Source organism: Podarcis gaigeae (assembly GCF_964106915.1).
Source record: "Podarcis gaigeae genome assembly, chromosome: 11".
Classification (NCBI taxonomy): domain Eukaryota; kingdom Metazoa; phylum Chordata; class Lepidosauria; order Squamata; family Lacertidae; genus Podarcis; species Podarcis gaigeae.
In genome coordinates this window covers 27,994,361-28,014,122 of record NC_139687.1, presented here as the reverse complement: position 1 = coordinate 28,014,122, position 19,762 = coordinate 27,994,361, and the positions used below count along the sequence as shown (strand labels likewise).

The window sequence follows — 19,762 nt, the reverse complement described above, 5'->3', positions numbered from 1 at the left end:
TCTTCCCCGGTTTTTCATTTCTGACAAAAGAGCCTCTCTGCTAGATGTTGACAAATGTGTCATACAGCAAGAAAATCACCACAATAATGCCAGATCTGGCCAGATCTGGTTAGATTCAGCATTTGCTATTTATATTTAGTACTCTCTGGTTATATTAGGGCTTTCCCCCAGGAAGCCTGTCTCTTGAAATTTGGGGGGGTTTAGATATTTGGGGGGGGGGTAAAATTAGCACATTCAGCACCTAATAGGGCTATAGAGTTTTAACACCAGCAAAAGGGCCTAACTGGACTCATTTGATCCTCATGCCCAGGTTTTGGCATGGTGCTATTCACATCTGCATTTCTTCCTGTGCCTTATTAAAGAAGACTGGTCTGGTAGTATCCTATTTACATTTCCCAGGATCTATATAATCCGTGTAAATTCAAGCATGGTCTAGGTGTCGTATAGGATTCTCCTAATAAGTGGATCAGGGCTAAGAGATTTGACATACAAAGTAGATAGTCAGCTGATTGTCAGTACTTGGGCCCAGCTACATTTTTTACTTATAGAGGTGGGTGGGTGTGGCTTGCCCCAAATGGTCTGGCAGGTATATTTAGGCATGTGGATCAGAGATGCCTCACTGCTGTTCTTGAACCACAGCGGTAGAAACTGATTGGCTATATGGAATAAATTTTTTTGAAGGAGCGTTTTTACATGTGAATCCAAACTAGGGCAGGGTGGGGGGGTATTTGGGGTTGAAAGGAGTTGGCTGGATTTTGTGACAATACTGCCTTATTCCTTCTGAAAGGAAACCTCTCTATGGGTTGAAGAACTCACTTCAATTAAGGAGACGTTAGATAATCGCTGGCTTTTGGCCAGGGCACAGCCTGACTCCCTCCTTCGGCAATCTTCGCGGAGCTCTGGCCCAATGGTTACCATTGGTTTGATTCAAATCAATTTTATAATGAATGATTTTAGAGTGTTGTGTTGTGTCATACTGTTGTACTGTTTTATTGTTGTTAGCCGCCCTGAGCCCGGCTTCGGCTGGGGAGGGCGGGATATAAATAAAATTTATTATTATTATTACTATTATTTTTTGCTTGAAACAATATCCCTAACTGCGATTGGTAACATAATTTTTTGGACAGGGCCTGCTGTATTCAATCTCTAGTATTTTCTCAAGTTGGTGAAATTGTCTCATTCCCGAAGGAAGCTGCCTGTTCTCAGGATTACTGAAAGCTTTCATAAAGGTGTGATTTCCTCACATCTAACAAGCAGCCCAATCTCTTTCTCCTAAAGAAGATAGTTGGCATGCGGAAAGCCATAAAAGTGATGATGATGATGCAGATTGAATAAGTGGGAGCCAGTCTGGAATGAGGAGTATTAAGAAGATGGGGTGGCTGTGAATGTTTCCAACCTAGTGCCTTATTCTATATATGTATATCTTAATCTTTTTCTTTCAGAATGTCAACCAAGGCTTGGAGTAGTCTGTCATCCCGATGCTTGTATGGTTTGCTAGTGTAAAAAAGGTCAACATAGTCACTATACAGAGACTCCTCTGAGTCTTTCAGCTGAGAGGCTTGATTTAGTTTCTCAAGAGCTTGATAGTAATGTTCATAGGGAATATTTGAGTTTTCACTTAGCACCTTTTTTGGTACTTGATTCCCACCCATCTGGTCACGAAAGGCATTTTGCAGTAGCCGGAGCATTGCATCTGACGAGGCCACTTCCTGTAATTTATCTTTGCCAGTGGTATTTTCTGTCACCTTCCTTTTTCCACTCAGGTTCTCCAGTGTGGTGTGATCCTGAAATATATATTGTGTGCCAAATGTCAGGAGCCATTGAATATTAGCAAAAGGAAAAAGAACTCCACATGTTTAAAGCAAACGCTGAGCAGATTGGAAACCCCAAGTCAAAAGTTCAACGTTGCCTGTGGCGGTTGAACTCATACAACCAGCTGTTCATGGGCTGGGGGCCAGCACACTCAAGCTTTCCTCACAGCTATTATGGGCAAAGGGGCTATAAAACAGAATGCTCCATGCAGTGTGATGTGAGCTATCAAAGTTCATTTGTGTTCAGGTCTGCTGCCAGTGGTCAGCCAGGTCAGGCATTGTCTAAGAGCCTGAAAAGGGTCCCTCATTGCTCTGACCCAGCAATGCTTCCATTAATGGTGACCACCTGTCATCTAAATGTACCCAAAATGCAAGGTCTATGCTTCTATAAAATGTACAGAACCCATTCTATGGATCTATGGAATCTATATATTTCATATCTATATATTCCTGGGGCACTGTGTTTTGGCAGATGGCCACCACGGTTGGAAGCTGAGCTTCACTTCCATTCAAAAGAGGAACCACCAGGGACATCTAAAGGTCATCAGGTTGGCAAACGTTGCATTAAGCTATCATGACTAACAGTTGCTGTTGTCAACAGGCTCATCACAGCTATCTGCCAATCACCCATTCCCACCACCCTTCTGAGTAATACCCCTCCCCACCTTTTCACTATATAGAAGGGTCTGGTGACTTCTGTTTCAGTGTATCTGAAGAAGTGTGCATGCACACGAAAGCTCATACCAAGAACTAACTTAGTTGGTCTTTAAGGTGCTACTGGAAGGAATTTTTTTATTTTGTTTTGACTGGTTGCTGTTGCATCCTTCATGAATTTATCCAGTCCCTTTTATAGCCATCTAAGCTACATAATAGCCATTGCCACATATTTTTGCCTGTCAATTCTGTACATTAATTAGATATACATAGACCTAAGAATGGAGGAATTCCAGAAAGACAAAAACATTTTAAAAGGGAAATTTCCTCCTGTTTGATTCTAATGCTACAAGGATGCTTCAAGGATGGGTATGATGAGAATAGATTGATACCTCTACAAAATCCGTCATCTTTTCCGCACCTCTCCTGTCATTTTGGACAGTATTATATGATGTGTAGATGCGAGGTTTCTTCATGTGCTCAGGTCGAGCTGAAGTGCCATGCAAAATCAGCTTCCAGTTCACAATTCTTCCTTCATTTTGCAATCGTCTAGACTGAGGGGTCATAGCAGAATAATTAGTCTTTTACATTGTACAGGTGGGAGAGAGAGGAGAATAAACTGGTGGTGGCAGTGACTCCAAGTGCAACACAAATGGTGTGTAGGCCGGCTGAATAAACATTTTAACCATTCTACACACTGTTTGTGTTACTCTTTGAAATCCATACATTGTCCTGTTGCATTTATTTCTCAGTACCCCAATTTCTTCAAAATAAATACATGCCTGCTCTTTAAAGCTATCTCATGAATCATTGCTTCTGTCACAATGTGCAAAAATAAAGCATTGATCTTTTATTAGAAACATTGATGTCTTCTTATCTCAGCTGAACTCCTGAACGATAATTTCCAATCAAACTAAAGTGATAGGTATTTGCGGCGCTGATTATATTTCCTCGCTTCTGGCCAGAAGGGGCTTACACCCCTCGTATCATTTCACTCATGCATTTGACTGCTTCAGTAGCTTCCCCTGCTTACCGTATCAACAACTTTTAAAGTCCATGTGCCTGTTGGATTCTCTCCCCAAGTGTGAACTGACATAAAATCCCAGTCTTTAAAGCCATTGGGTGACTTATCTCTTTGCCGTTCGGCTAGTAAGACTGTGGTGGTCCCTGTATTAGAGGAAAGGAATAAGAATCCCAGGATAAGGTCACACAAGGAAAACTGATGAGGCTTAGCAGACAGTGATAAATACAGTGTCAGCTCTGGAGACACAGAACGACCTTGAGTTTCATAGTCTGTACCACTTAGGTTCACTGAGGAATAAAGGAATAGCTTGTTGTCTCTCAAGAGCTATAGTAATATGTGAATTTGGGAATACTGAGTTCCTGTAGATCATAATGCACTGCCAAAATGATTCAGCACATTGAACAAATAAAATCAATGACTGAATACATTGTATACTTTCCTGGAAGTTTAGAAATTAGGCATTGAGATCAGTCACTTACAAAATCCACAACTTCTGACTGAACAGCCCGCTGCACTGCTTGACAAGCTGCTCATAAAGTGGGATGTGAGGAGGGACCTCAGCTTGTTATGCAGAGATCCTTGGGTCAGAAGACATAAATAGGGATTCTCCAGTGATTGTTTAGAAACAAATGTTTCTCCAAGGACTTCCATGGATCCCTGCCATTATCTGCAGCTTTCCACATCATTGCAAAACTCATCAAAACGAGTTAAACATTAGCTCCATGTTGAAAGAGATACTTGGGCCACACTACCAGCACCATCCCTGACACTGGAAGTCTTCTCCTGCTCCACTACCAAAACCAACACATTAGACATGGACATCTGAGCAGTGGAAGCCAGGTCTAAGCAGTATGCAAAGAGGTTTCCACAGAAGCTGTAGTCTTGATCACCCAGGTTTCCAGTTCCTGTAAAATCCTATGCATGGAGAGTCAACATACACCGAATTCCATTGCTTAGATGCCCATGCCTAAGAGTAGGGCCAGGTAGACACACAAACTCAAGGATGGGGATAGTAGCATGGCTCTGTTTCTCCTTCAATATATAGTTGTTGTGCAAGATTGTAGGTTCTGCATATGTTGAATGGAACTAAAAACTTGTCCATTAATGTGTTGATATACTGCACAGGCAAAAGGAAAAAAGAAACTGCCATGAGTAGGGGAAATGGCCCTTAAAGGCCTGAAAGTCTTGGCTTTGGCTTAGTTTTTCAGTAATTGGTTCAGATTTTATGACTGGGGAATAAGATTCAGAATATAGTATTGGTGGGAGTACATGGGCTATGATCAGTGCCTTTGTCATTGATTTTAATGAACATAATAACATGCCTTATACTAAGTCATACCAATGGTCCAGCTAGCTTAGTATACTGGTGGGTAGCAGCTCTAAATTGATTGACAGCAGGTTCAGAAACAGGTTTCCTCCTTGGGGATGCTAGGAATTGAAAGGGGGGTCTGCTGTATACAAACCATGTGCTCTATCATTTTCTCTTCTCTCAATTTGCTTTCTGCGACACATTTGTTTGAGAGTAGTCCTGATGACAATCGGCATGCTCTGGAGCAAGCAACTTAGAGATTACAACCTAAAGGAGTAGATAAGGGAGGTGGCATCCCTATTTTGCAAATTGACAGGTTTTGTGATCTCTCACACTATTATTTTCTTTATGGATGAAGCACCAGAAAGCTCACTTCTAATTTTAATGAGAGCTTGAAGGGGCCCTGAGGATTGGTCATGAGAAACAATAAGAATTTTTTTAAAAATGCCTAGAAGCTATAAAATGGAAGATATAAAATAGGAGAGCTCTGTTGTAGATGAGTTCTGTTGCTAAGACAACAATGGCTAGTTGCAAATAGATTAAACTCCACATGCCCTCAATAAGGGAGAGTTATATTTCAATTTTAACACTGCTGGACCTCTCTACTTTACATTATTGGCCTTAGCAGGGATTTATGTACACAATCTAACTAAGGTGGAGCCAAGGAGGTATCCCCGCATCTTAGTGAAAGTGGTGACGGACCTTTTCAGAGGCTTTCTGCAACAAGAAGCAACATCTCGGTAGGTGCTACTCTTTGAGAAAGCCCCAATGGGGATTGTGCTAGACCATGATGTGCAGCCTCATTCTCAGAGTACTCTGGGTTTTAAAAAAGAGATGGTTGCCTCAATTGACTCCCTCCACTTTTCTTCGCCCCTTTTGCTTAATCCTCTTAAATCACTGAAAAAGTGTTCCATGTGTACTTTCAGCAAGGTGATGCTACCAAGAGCCCAGGTACAACACCTCTGCCTTTAGCCATTGTTTTTTCCCTTGCTTAATTTGCCAGAGGGAACATGAATCATGGCCATCTCCAAGAAAACCATGGAGTAAATTAATTTTCCAGGAAGTGGGAGCTGGAGGCAGGTACACAGTATATAGATTGGGGAAGATATTTCGTTTCCTTTTTAATTTCCTTCGTGCTTTCATTTCTTTTTCCATTATTTTGGGTTTTCTCCTTGAAACATGCGCCAGGAACATTCTGGTGGCTGGCTCACCCCTCCCCAAACCCATGAAAATCTCTGGATCAAATACCTGCTCAGTTCTGGTAGGTTTGTTAGAAGATATGCATGTTGACATGCAGTTGTGCTTGCTACTGGCAAATCTATGCTTTGCCATCTAAAAGCACCCTCATTGATTTTTAGTTTGACATTTCAGGGTTTTTTGGTGTGCTGATACTAGCATGCCACTTCCCAAAGGGATGCTTAATCTTTGCAGCTCCCAAAACATTACAAAACAGCTAAAAGAAAAGAGAAACTGGTTGTGTCTAAGGTATAATTACTAGACATAGCAGAAATAGGTAGTTTGTCTCCTATACCTGATGGAGAAGTCAGGGTCACATGAAGATCACCTCTGCGGGAATATTCAATCGTTGCTTCAAATTGTACATGTTCCAGGGATTTAATGGCATTTTCTTGACCTTCACAAGCTGTTGTGGGAATTTCAATGGTAACTTCACCACTAGATCTTAATAACCTGGCAATGTTACAAGGAAATTATCAAGTTATTTCCCCCCCAATGTCAATTTATTCTCTTCATTTATTCAGTGAGGTTCTGTTGCCTTTTTACACTTGTGATATTAATAGTCTCAAGGTAAGATATGGACATTTTGCTTCATTTATTGTTCCTGTAAAGCTCCTTTGAAATAAATTCTGGGTGAACGAGCAGGAATGTGTATAATGGTTTTTTCATCCCACTGTATTGGGGACCCCTAGTCTTTCACAGGTCCAGCATCAGCACTTGAGCCTAAGCCAGGTTCAAGGATCTTTGATGCTTGCTCTGTACCAGGCAGCTATGGGCTAAATTTCCCACAATGCCCAAGATTACAATGCTACATACACCTGTGAGAACCATGGGGAAGTTTTCAAAGCAGCCTGGTATTGGGGTGGTGGTGGCACAGAGCAGATATCATTTCTGTCTTCTCTGGCAGCAGCAATCCATGGCCAATCCATTACCCTGAAAGACTTTTGACTGGATTGAACCTGGAACCATTTACATGCAAAGCCAGATGTTTTGCTACCAATGAATAGTAGTCCCTGTCCAATTCTTCACCTTCTTCTTGTTCTAATGCACATGAAAGGGAAGCAGTAGACCAGGAACACTGTTTTTTTTTACCTTAAGTGAGTTGCTGACTGGACCAGACCCTCTATGCTAGCTTCTCAGCAGGTGGATCATTGCTTCTTACATGGAGGGAGCAGGATGAGGTGGCAGGGAGGTAATCACAATGCAAATGCACTGACAGAGCCAATTGGAAGCAACCGCTTTTGTTTGCACCACCCTGACCACCCTGCTGCCTCTCTCCTGATAAGCGACAGTGACTCACCTTCTAGGCTTTTCAAGTGTCTTTAATAGGATAAAATATTTCTGGTAGACATAGGCTATTAACTAACAATGGAATTCTTACCTTGGTTCAAAGCTGCTGTCCTTAACAATGCACTCTTTCTTTTCGGGTACTTCTTTCCAGGTTTTAGGGTCAGCCAAATCTACCAGTGCTTTGGCATTGAGCAATCCAAATCCAAATCTGCTGTTCACCATCAGTCCAGCTCCATTCTTCTTCCATCCCGGATTGTTGGCCAACGGATCAAATTCAGATGTCCAGACTACCAAATGTTGCATATCTCTCCAGGTTAGATTAGGACTATCACAAACAAAATTCTAGTCAATTTCTAAATATCTCACCCAATGGTATTTGGCCACAATCCACTGGAATTTTCTTCCACACACTCAGCACATTCTTTCCAGTGGGTGGGGCTAAGCTCATGAATTTTGGCATTCTTAGCAAAATATCCTGGGGCTTTCATGCTGTCCACTGTTCTTCACATAGTTCCATCAGCCAGCAGATTCCTACTAGGTTCCCCAGCCATGTTTTTGCAGGGACTTTTATAGAGAAAGAGATTACGTTGTGTTGGCTGGAATAGTAGGTTAGAAGATCAATGCTACTTCATTATATAACATTTGTTAAGTCGATTCAGTATTGTGTCATAATACTATTCCCCATTATATATATCTGCAGCCTTCACTGTAAACATTTATGAAGGCAATTTTGGGGTTGAACAAGGAAGATCATAATGATTTATGGATGAAAGCTTTGTTCTTTCTCTCCCACCCTTCTTTCATTCAGCCTCTGAGAAAGATCACCACCTTGAAACTTGCAGGGTGTCTAATTCCTAGGATCTAAATCCATAATTGTCAATGCCAGTGGCTTTTATATTTACCGTGGGTTGGATCCATATTTAGTCATGCCTGGAACCAGGGGGATGTAAGTTACAGAACAGTTCTAACCATGTCTACTCAGAAGTAAAGTCCTGTTTAATTCTGTGGGGTTTACTCGCAGGTAAGAGGGGTTAGGATTGCAGACTACCTGTATGTCCCATTGATCTACTCTAAACATGATTAAGTCTGGAGATGAGCCTATATGTTAAACATTGTGAAGAACAGTGAGAGCCGATTAAAAACAATCCAGCTAACTTTCAAGACCTGAACTGCTGGAGGGTTTTTGCCATAATTTTCACAGTGATGATAACAAGAAAGAAAGAGATGGGTACTAAAAGGGAGTTTAAGAAGACTTACTTGGCCTCCAGTGCAAGAGCAAAGATCCCTGCTGCTAAAGGAGCAGAAGCAGATGTTCCAGTGTGTGTGGAAGTGCATTCATTATGAAGGTCAGCACTTATCTGAAGGAGATAAACATAATAAATTACAGAATTTGAGTTTACTGTCTCCATGCACTAAAACACTCTTGCCTATGGGTGGGATCCAGAATGAGTTATGCTTAGAACAAACTCAATAATCATGTCTGATTGTTGAGCCTGGATCTAGTTCCCATTTTTGTAATGAGTCCAACCTGAGGACACATTTGACTCTTGCTAATAAAATAACGTGGATGAGATTGGAAGACTCTTCTTTGCTGCATGCATTTTAATTCTAGTTTTTGTATCCAAACATTTTTTGCACTGAAGGAAAATATGTCCAAGTCAAGCAACTTGCCTTATTCTGAGATCTCAAGGAGCATACAAGTTAGCTTTCCATGTTTACAAATGAATCATAAAGCACATTGCTATGTTGGGCTTAGGAATTTATAAACAGCTTTCTGGCTTTAAAATCACAGAGTTTGAGACTGAATGCTGTTCTTCCCCTCCAACAGAAGCAGAACACGGTCATTCAGAAAATGAAGTAGATGATTTATTAGAAAATGAAGTTTCCCACTTAGATAAAGTACCTAACATGTCAGCAAGGAAAGGTACAATGTGTGGAAGTGAAGAACTAATGACAGGGCATATTCTTATTTGCACTTACTTAGCTTTATAAGTCAACCCCAAACTGGAAGTATTTCTGACCAATCACACTTCAGTTATTTTAACCCTCATCTCTGTTTCACAATCAGACCAGGGTCCCCCCCCCCCCACCCTTCCATGCTATAGGAGCAATATGATTGCTACTTCCATGTGGTTTTCTGATACCGTTGCAGTGGGTTTGCATACTACCACCTGTTTTAGACACATGACAAGAAGGGTGATCTGTTCGCTGCAATATTAAATCTATCAATTGGTCTATGAGCAGAGATGTTCCCTGCCATGAAAGGAACAGGAAACCCACAAATTTTCTACCCAAACACTGAAAGCAAATTCAATCCAATTCCCCGTCCAAGAAGCACAATTCAAAGTGTTGGTGCTGACCTTTAAAGCCCTAAACGGCCTCGGTCCTGTATACCTGAAGGAGCGTCTCCACCCCCATTGTTCTGCCCGGACACTGAGATCCAGCGCCGAGGGCCTTCTGGCGGTTCCCTCATTGCGAGAAGTGAGGTTACAGGGAACCAGACAGAGGGCCTTCTCAGTAGTGGTGCCTGCCCTGTGGAACACCCTCCCTTCAGACGTGAAGGAAATAAGCAGCTATCCTATCTTTAAAAGACATCCGAAGGCAGCCCTGTTTAGGTAAGTTTTTAATAATGCTGTATTGTTTTTAACGCTCGATTGGGAGCCGCCCAGAGTGGCTGGGGAAACTCAGCCAGATGGGCGGGGTATTAATAATAATAATAATAATAATAATAATAATAATAATAAGTGATACAGAGGCAGTTTGGTCCTTCAGGGTGACAGATTTGAGAGAGCCTCCTCTAACCCATGACATTCTTTTTTTCAGCAATCAACACCATGAAGACAAAATTATAGATCACTTTTTGCTCTTAAGTGAAAGGTTGTTTTGTCTTATCATTAGGGAAATGCAGTATCCTACATCCCACTACAGAAGGACTTGGCATATTAGAACATAAAACATGGATCAAGCGATTTCCTCCCCTCCCCTCAAAAATGAAAGCTTGTTAAATCTGGTAAAAACAACCTACAATTTTCTGGTCAGTATAATCCCCACTGCTGTATGCTGTGGCCATTGTTGAAGAGCACTTCTCTGCATACCAGGGAGAATGGCCTTGTTGAGAAGCACTGCTGATGGAGATTGTGTAGATGCTATCTGTGTAGCCATCGCAGTCACAGTTGTCTCCTTGGCGGCCGCCATTCCCAGAAGCCCAGACGAAAATAGAACCTTTCCCCTTTCGCCCCTATAGGAAATGAAAGGAACAGCATGGTTATCACAAGGGTAGAAGCTCCTATGCTGTACGTTCCCACAAAAAATCATTGTTGCAGCCATTTCATAGGCTGAACTGAACACATCAGCAATAAGTGAGCTATATAAATCAATTGAGAAAAGGTTATCCCTTTTTTTTTTAATAATACAATATAACACTATATAACAATTTGCAATTGGTGCAAGAGTACAGCACTTCATTCACTGCATGGCTATAAGGTCTCTGGAGAGTTGCAGCCATACAGAGTAGACAATACTAAGTAGATGAACATTCACTGAGTAGCTATAAGAACAGTCTGAAGTGGGAAGGGTCAGTCATGGAAGGTTGAAAATGAATGCAGTTTCTCTCTTGTAAATGAAAGGATAACTTGATTAGGGAAACCCTCACATGTGGTCTAGTGCGGTACGGTGGATTGGAGACACAGGGGTTTTCAAAGGTTTGACCTCTTAAGGCTAAGGGGAATGAGGCAGGAGGAATATGCGGTGAAAACTTCACATTGGGGGACAAGGTGGTTTTTAGTGATGGAGGGGTATGAGGGGTGCTTGGTTGAATAGCATGGCTGTGTGGCTGATGAATGGCTGAGGCTCCATACTAAAGAATGTGGTTTGCACGTAGAAGGCTTCGGTTTCAGTTCCTGAAATCTCTAGTTAAAAAGATCAAATGGCAGGTGATGAGGAAGCTCTCTGCTTGAGACTCTGGAGAGTCGCAGCCATTCAGAGAAGACAATACTGAGTATAGGAACATTTCTTTTTTTAAAAAAGAAACATTCAGAATTATCCTTAGATACGTAGAACAACAACTTCTAAAGCTTCAGCAGTATCTAACACCACTTTTTACAATAGGGGCGGTGGTAGCAATTGCATCTGAATTTCTCATGATTTGCTCAATTGAACAATAAACAGTCAATATACACAGAAAAACAAAATGTAACCAACATAAATAATTGCTCTGAGGGAACACCACCGATTCCAGGTATATGTTTTTAAAACAACACTTAAATAGATGCTAAGAATTCCTTTCATTTCCATGAATTTCACGTATAATATTGCTGATTTATTACCCATGTGACTAGTGTATGATTCACACAAGTGCATTGGCATTTCAAGTGTTCTATGTTTGGCGTATACTTTCATGGCAGTGGAATAGCAAAATATATAATCTGTGCCTTCCTGTTGTTTCAAAATCCATGACTCTCCATTAGTTAAAGTCAGGGACCAATCGCCCCCGTTGCCTTTTGAGTCTTGGGTGATGAGTGAGAGGCAGCTATAAAAATGCAAACACTCAGAGCTAGAGCAGCATGAAAAAAATATATTGGCTAGATCTTGTAGTAGCTTACTGGTGACCTTTCAGCAGATAGTTTATGTTGAGTCTTTTTTAAAAAAATGAATTAATGAACTTACACTCACTATAAAGAACAGTGTGGTCCACTATTAATCTGCTTGGGTGAATTTCCAAAGAGGACAAAGAGTAGTAAGAAAGAAATTATTGCTGGTAATGTTTGTAAGGAATGCATTTGATTGACTGGAGTGGGGGTGGGCAACTTCAGGTCCAGGGGCAAATTTGGCCCTCCAAGACTCTTTATCTGACCCATAGGATTCTCCCCCAAACACATCCCTCCCCAGTCCTGCTCCATGCTCTTCCCGACTGCCTTTGCTTGGCAAGAATTTGTCATTGGACTGTGACAATGCCTCTTTGCTTGCCTGGATGAAAAAGTGTCTGTGTCAAACATATCTGTCAAAAGTCAGAAACCTTTGATTTTCTATGGGTGGGATAAATGGATGTGGCTAACTTATGTCCATTAATTTCAATGGGTTTACTCTACATATAACTTAGATATAACTAAAAGCTCACAATCTGTTCCACCACCCACTGTTGCCTTTGGACCCACCCACCCTTGAATGGGGGCCCCAGAAGGTTGTCCTCAGGCCCTCAGGCTGAAAAAGGCTCCCCATGCCTGAGTCAGAGCAACAAGCAAACATGTGATGAATAAAATGCAACATTGTGCTGGGTCTCCAGCTACAAAGATGAATCCAAGAGCACCCCTAGACTATGTACCTGCTCTTTCAGGGGGAATTCATCCCCACCCAAAGCAGGCCATTGATCAGTTATCCTGACTCAGGAGCCACCCGCTCACAATGCCTCCATCTTGCCAGGATTCAGAATCAGTTTACTCACCCTCATATAGGCCACAACAGAGGCCATGCACTAGTCCAGGGCTGACATGGCACAATTAATTAAGAAGGATAAGGCAAGGAGGAAAACTTCTCCTTATCCACTTTTTCACCTTCTAAGCAAAAGCAAAAATAAAAAAACCCCACCAATTCAATAGGGAGTAGCTCCAACTTCTTGGTCACTTTGGTTGCCTGTTTTGGAACCTTTCCCAGTACTAAAGATAACCTTCTTGAGGTGATAACTATGAAAAAGATAAGTGAAGCACTAGAAAGGCTGCTGGTCTTCTAAACTGCCTTGCAGCCAAGTTGCTTTCTGTACATTTGTTGATGGATCGCTTTCATAACTATGTCTATGCAAGTTGTTACTGCCAGCTAAAATGGGGCTCCCTGTGGTGCGATCTATGTGGGCCAACAGGCAAACTACAAAAATGGAGCAATATATTAAAAGCAAATACAATTAACTTCCAATGGATTTATACGCAGGCCCTTAGTCAAACTCAGGCCTATTTATTTTTCAGCTGGAAGTCGCTGGAACTCAGTTCTGACATCTCTCAGGTGGGCACCATTGCCATTATAAGAGAACAAGGGAGGCACTTCTTTTTCTAGAAAAGCACCTCTTTTTCTAGAAAAATAGCACTGCTCAAATCTAATCCCAGACAGCTGATTTATCGCAAGTGCTACTAGGACGTGGCTGAGTATTCCCATTGACATCAAAAGATGCATCCTATTTGTTCAAATGGGCCCAGATGGGCACCATTATGTGGGTATAAGGCATAGGTGTCAAATCTATGGGGCTGAGGCATCCCAATCTTGAGGGGCCAGGCCCTACCAGCAACAGCAGAGGACCTTGCCAGGCCTCCCCACAATGGTGGGGGCCCCCCGGACCTAACCTCAGTGGCAAATGGCCTCATTGAGCTTTGTGGCCTCCTCCCAATGAGCATGATGTCACATGTGTGTGTTGCATGTGTGACATCACATGCACACGATGACCCCCCCCCCATGTCATGCGGAACTCAGCACCTTTGGTACAATGCAAACAGATCTTCCTTCCTGGATCAGGCAAACAGCATCGTTACCTACAGAATGTACAGCATTTTCCTTTATTACATATACAGGCCAACAAGCTAATGACCAATCCCATCCAACAGCATACAAATTGATATTGTTAATTTGGCTCAGCAACACCCCCCTCCCCAACACACACACACACACACACACACACACACACAAAACACACTGCAACCAACCATGCCCTGGGCCCTCTGATCTCCTAGTACTGGTGTGGTACACGTGTATTTCATAGGTAGGCATGAATAAAAAGATGCCAATAAAGGCCTGCATGATCTTTAGCTAGACTAAAGAGCTAGCATGGCGGAATTTCTCCCCCCTCAATGTGCATTCTCACCATCTTAATTATAATTGGATTGAGTTACTCCATGGGCTTACAAAATAATGCATAAAATCTTGGCATGTAAAAGAGAGACAAATGCAATATTCATGAAGCAGAAAGTTTCCATCAATATTTTATAGCAGCTCTTTGCACACACAAGACCCCCATTAGTATTGGAAGCAAAACAGGCAGTCAAGAAAACGAGCTGAAAGACAACGTGGGCTGCTGCTATCTAGATCTTGAGCTGAGCCCTAGAGTCTAAAAGCATACCCCCCAAGTGCCCTGATTTTCCAGGGACATCCTGGCTTCTGATTTGATCCTGGAATGTCCCTATTTTCCTCACCACTGCTGCCACCGCTTGTGGAGGAAGATGAGCTGGTGTTTGTCCTGAGTGGCAGCAGTGGCGGAGGCTGTGGCGGCTGAGGGAGCATCCTGTTGCCTCTCTATGGCCTCTCCAGGGCCACTGCCGCTGGCCTCCTCCCTTGGACAGCTCACAGCAGCTGCTGGAGAGCAAGCCAGGATGAGGCTGCTACCACTAAGGTCCAGCCCCACATGCCGCCCTGGCTCTGAGGGGCAGGCAGAGGGCAGGGCTGCCCTGGTTAGAAAGAAAGAAGAAGCGGAGCAAAGTGCAAGGAGTCTTGATTTTTATTTTTTTAAAAAATATTTTGTGTGTGTAATCTTGTGCCTCTCTACAATTTATTTATTGGTGTGTGTTTGTTTTTTTTTTGTAAATCTACGAAAGAAAATGATAAAATAGAATCGGGATTAAGGGGTTTTCTCAAGATGGTGGAGGGCATGTGTGTTGTGTCCCATTGGTTTAGCAGTGGTAGGACTGCTAGGATAGGAAATGCTGGGGGGCTGGGTGGACAAAAAAATAGGGAGTTGAGGTGGGTCAGTTGGGGGCAGGGATGGTGAGAAATGTTGGAGGAAAGTTGGAGGATATGTAAAAGCATTCAGCCACTCTTGCTCAATTTTTCTCTAGAATACTTCTAGTTTTTCTAAAACAGCATCTCTAAAACAGCAGAACGAGGGAACAAGTCACATAAATACTGCTCCTTGGAACGAAACAAGTTCCCAGGCCCTATACCCTGACATGTATGAACTGCTTAAAAATACTGTGATTTTCTCGGTTAAGAGGCCTCACCTTTTTGATGCCGTATTCAAAAGCCTTCTGTGCCAGCCGGCCAGGTCCCTCAACAGTTTTCCCATCATCATTTGGGCCCCAGCTGGCACTATAAATATCCACATGATCTGGGCTGAAACCGATTGAACTTGCTTCTATGGCGTCTGTGACTATTCCGTCCAGCATTCTTATGCCTTAATGTGAGAAAGCAGAGAGACGGACAGAGACAGAGACAAACTAGTGGTTATTTCATGCTTTCTCAACGTTAGTATTATGAAACATTTCTTGTCGCTATAGAATAGAAATATATTATTATCCAATATAAGCTGCCAGGGCTTTAAAATACAATTGACTGCGAAGAATTGAAAGAAACAAGATTTACCAACTATCGAAGAATGGCAGATGAAGATGATGGACTATATGGAACTTGCCAAAACTTATTGGGAGACTCCGAGACCAGAGAGAAGAGACGGTGGAAGAAGAATGGAAGAAGTTCAAAGAATATTTGAAAAAAATGTTAATATTTAAATCCTAGAATAGCTTTGGAAGTGGATATAGGCTGCAGGGTTAGAATTAGAAGATAGTGTATTTTAAAATAGTATTATTTGTAAGTGATAAAATGTGAAGATTTTTATGGTAAAAGTAAGTCTGATTAAAAAATGGTTAAAAATTATGATATATGTAAACTGCTAAAGATGAGGTAAAATGAAACTCAGATGGGGGGACTTGGGGAAGCTCACCTAGCAATGTTTAGAAAAAATAAGGATAAGACAAGAATTGTTTGTATTGTCTGTTTTTCTGTTTGTGTTGTTTAGTTGTGTTATAAAATGAAAATTTTTTTTTTTTGGGGGGGGGAAACAAACTAAAATACAATTGACATGGGCTACTGGGAGTTGTGGTCCAAAACTTCCAGGGGGCACCAGGTTGGGGAAGACCGATCCAGGACTTTATTTGACGCAGGAGATTCAATTCCATACTCTCCAACATTTCTTCACTGAAAATAGGGACACGCTATTCCTACCATTTTCATCAGCAGCCTCACATTCTGATGACTGGGCCAGTTCTGTCTTGAGAGGCAGTTGCTTCATTTAGGATGTTAGAAAGGTGTGAAGCAGGTTGATGAAGTCAGATTGGAATGTAGCATGATTGATAGCTTGCAAGGCAGGAGAGAAGGCTGTTAACTCAGGAATTCAAATGTGACAGCAGCCAGCACAGTTGTCTGTTCCACTTACAGATGTCCCATTTTCATATATATATATATATATATATATATATATATATATATATATATATGCAGGTTTTGGTGTCCTCGGGTGTCTTCCCGTGTAAAAGTTGGGGTGTCTAGGCGACGTTTCGACGAGGTCTCACTCGTCATCTTCAGGCAGCTGGAAGGTTTCCTCCCCGTAGAGGTAAGATATTTGCTTTCGTAGATTTTCACGGGTACAGGAATGCAGGTTTTGGTGTCCTCGGGTGTCTTCCCGTGTAAAAGTGAGACCTCGTCGAAACGTCGCCTAGACACCCCAACTTTTACACGGGAAGACACCCGAGGACACCAAAACCTGCATTCCTGTACCCGTGAAAATCTACGAAAGCATATATATATATATATATATATGTGTGTGTGTGTGTGTGTGTGTGTGTGTGTGTGTGTGTGTGTAAAAAGAGCAATGTTTCTGCCCCCTTTAGTACTGCTTCAGAATCCTCTGTTAATCGAGATTTCTAAAATTCGGATGGGTGGGTAAAAAGGGGCTGTACAACATTAGCATACAATTTGAGTATAAGACAAGCAAATGACCTGGACACCACCAAGGTAATTGGGAAATTTGATTGATGACACTGTGAGAAAAGCTGTGTAGAAAAAAAATAAATCTTTTACTTTGCAGGCTACATTACTCTTGACAAGGCATTTGAACTACATGCCTGTCATTCTCAGATTTAAAAAGCAAAACATAAACAAGCCCCTATCTATTTCCATATTACTCTTTCACTTAGACATGAACAAATGGCACTTAGGAGTTTTGGAAAACATACCTAGATTTGTTTATTATTATTATTTTCATTTTTATATTTATTTAACATTACTAGACTGACTACTATTTTTTCTTTTTTGTATCTTTTAAACATCCACAACGGTTTGTTTTTTTAAAAATAGTATTTCCACCAATTTTCCCATTAGTAAGCCACTTTCAGAATCATTAGAGAAGCATTTTCCATTAGAAAACCTATTATTTTCCATTAGAACAAGATCTTTTTCTTTCAAGTTGTGCCTGGTACTGGGAGTCCTAACTGTGACCTTTCCTCTTTGGCATAGGAGCCGAGTTCTTGGCTGTGCAGAGAAGCATTTACATGGCCCCTTCCACATTTGTGAAAGTGCATTGTATAGCCTCACAACTGAATTTTAGCCCATTTTAAAGGGAGATAGGAAGAAGCGCATATTAGCAGCCTAATTCTTGCACAGGTGCACAGGCAGAAAAAACATGAGGGTTAAGTGAATATATTATTTTCTGTTAAAATAAAATAGAGCAATGACCCTGGGGAAAGGTTATAAGCCTTCTATAGCATGCAACTTTTGTAGCAATACTTTCCAGCCCTTCTGCATGGCCATTGCATATAACAGAAAAGGAAGACTTCCTCTAATAATACATTCTCGCCAATGCAAGTTGCTCCATTTACTTAGACCTCGAGCACATCCTTTGCTTAGACCTCGAGCACATCAGGGGCAGGAAGCACTATTAAAACTGAATTTCTGTGTTGGATTCTTACCCCCAACTTTGGAATTGTATGCAACTCCTACTCCACATTTCAGGTTGTTGGCTTGCATGGCGATCTCTCCTGCACACCGTGTTCCATGTCTGCAACAAAACCCACAAGTCCATACCGATCATTTACAACTATTATTATGAATGATTATTCATTTGAATGTATCAGATTCAAATGGAGCCCACAAGGATCAGATACTGTACTGTCATTGCCATTCATTTGAATGATAAGCCAATTTTAATGAATTAATTCCAAGGGCAAACCTAGTTTCTCAAGTGAAAAAATGAAAATACCGTACTATAAAGCAAAGCCTGCCTTGTTTCCAGTACACAAGATACCAAGGTATCTAGGAGGAAGAAAACAGAATTTATATGTATGGCTTGTCCTTGTTGCCAGTCCCAGGGTAAATGGTAACATGTTTTCTATGATGTGTTCTATATGATTGCTCACCTTCTGTAGATGAAAAGCTGCCTTATTTAGTAGTACAGCTTTGTATGCAGTTGAGCTGTTGAACGCTGCCAGTCTGAATTCCATTTACATATTAATAAAGAGCTGATGTTATGCAGAAATGGTAGATTTTAGAGATAATGCCATTTGAATTGGAGGATAATGGTCTCCCATTGCCGATAACTGCTGCAGAGAAGCCGAGTGATGGATTTTCAAAAGGCTTGAAACATTAATCCGTTGAAAACTGTCTACTCCGGTGATATTATTTCTGTTATAAGAGCATCCATGTAGTAAATGAAATATCATTTTTGCCTGATAGATGCTGGTGAACCATCGTGTAAGTTCCTTATTGTGTCACTACAAACTGGCCTTCTAATTGGCTTGGAACAACTACTTGAGCTGGACTCCATGTTTGAAATGAGCCAATTCTCCTTGCCCTGGACTTCTCAAACCATCATTCAAGGCCCAGCCTGCCGAAAAACCATATTGTACTATTTGATTGGCTAGAACAGAGGTGGGGAACCTGTGGCCCGCAACTGGATGATGTTAGACTACATTTCTCATCAGCCCCAGATAGCAGGGCCAATAGCCAGGGATTATGGGTATTGTAGTCCAGCAACAAACAAAAACTATAACTCCCTCCACCCAAACACAGAGAGTTTAAAGGCTATAGATTGTTTAATTAGCCAACGGCCTGGGCCAAATGGAATGGTTTTGCCTGGCGCCTAAAGATATGTAATGAAGGTACCAGGTGGGGAGCCATCACAGAAAAGGCCCCTTCTTGTGTTGCCACCTTCCAGACCTCTCACGGAGGAGGCATATGAAGGAGGGCCTTGGATGATGATTGCAGGTTCCGGGTTGGTTCATATGGAGAAAAAGGGAGAACAAGGGGTGTAGCCACCCACTTTTGGATCTGCTCACACTCAGTTTTGGCTCAATCCCTGCTGATAGCCATCATGCAGTCCTCAGCAGAAAAATGGTTTCCCACCCCTGTGCTGGCTCATTTATGAAAGTGGCCAAAGTTCACCAAGGGTCAACTACCAAGATTTGTTTGGCAGAGATTATCGGCAGCATATATTAAAGAGAGAAACAGCAAGTTGTTACTCACTTGTTTTCATTTGTTGGGTCATATCTAGGAAATGGGTCGTGATCGTTGTCATTGAAATCATAACTTGCCTCAGGATCCTAAGTTGAAACAAAGGAAGAGGCTGGATAAAGAACACTTCTGAAATTGCTGAGGCAGCAGAGATAAATTAATTCTAACTTTTTGAAAACACCCCCA

The 19,762-nt window shown here is 41.7% G+C and overlaps 1 protein-coding gene across 2 annotated transcripts in view; it reads right to left on the bottom strand.

Annotated features, from left to right (window-relative positions):
- Window positions 1-730: 730 nt before the first annotated feature.
- The window catches only part of PCSK1 (proprotein convertase subtilisin/kexin type 1), a 30,280-nt gene continuing 11,248 nt past the window's right edge, over window positions 731-19,762 (bottom strand). Inside the window, exons 5-15 of one of the 2 annotated variants that reach the window (XR_014556078.1) lie at window positions 19,589-19,665; window positions 18,037-18,125; window positions 15,295-15,467; window positions 10,350-10,562; window positions 8,582-8,682; window positions 7,416-7,649; window positions 6,330-6,487; window positions 3,499-3,632; window positions 2,858-3,019; window positions 1,067-1,784; window positions 731-843 (exon numbers count right to left, since the gene is read on the bottom strand). Coding sequence is in view for 1 of the 2 variants with exons in the window: in XM_083702310.1 (XP_083558436.1) it covers window positions 1,425-1,784; window positions 2,858-3,019; window positions 3,499-3,632; window positions 6,330-6,487; window positions 7,416-7,649; window positions 8,582-8,682; window positions 10,350-10,562; window positions 15,295-15,467; window positions 18,037-18,125; window positions 19,589-19,665 (1,701 nt within the window). In the remaining variant the exon portion in view is untranslated. Of the gene's footprint in view, window positions 1,785-2,857; window positions 3,020-3,498; window positions 3,633-6,329; window positions 6,488-7,415; window positions 7,650-8,581; window positions 8,683-10,349; window positions 10,563-15,294; window positions 15,468-18,036; window positions 18,126-19,588; window positions 19,666-19,762 lie in introns of both variants that reach the window. The other variant, XM_083702310.1, reaches the window with a different exon arrangement.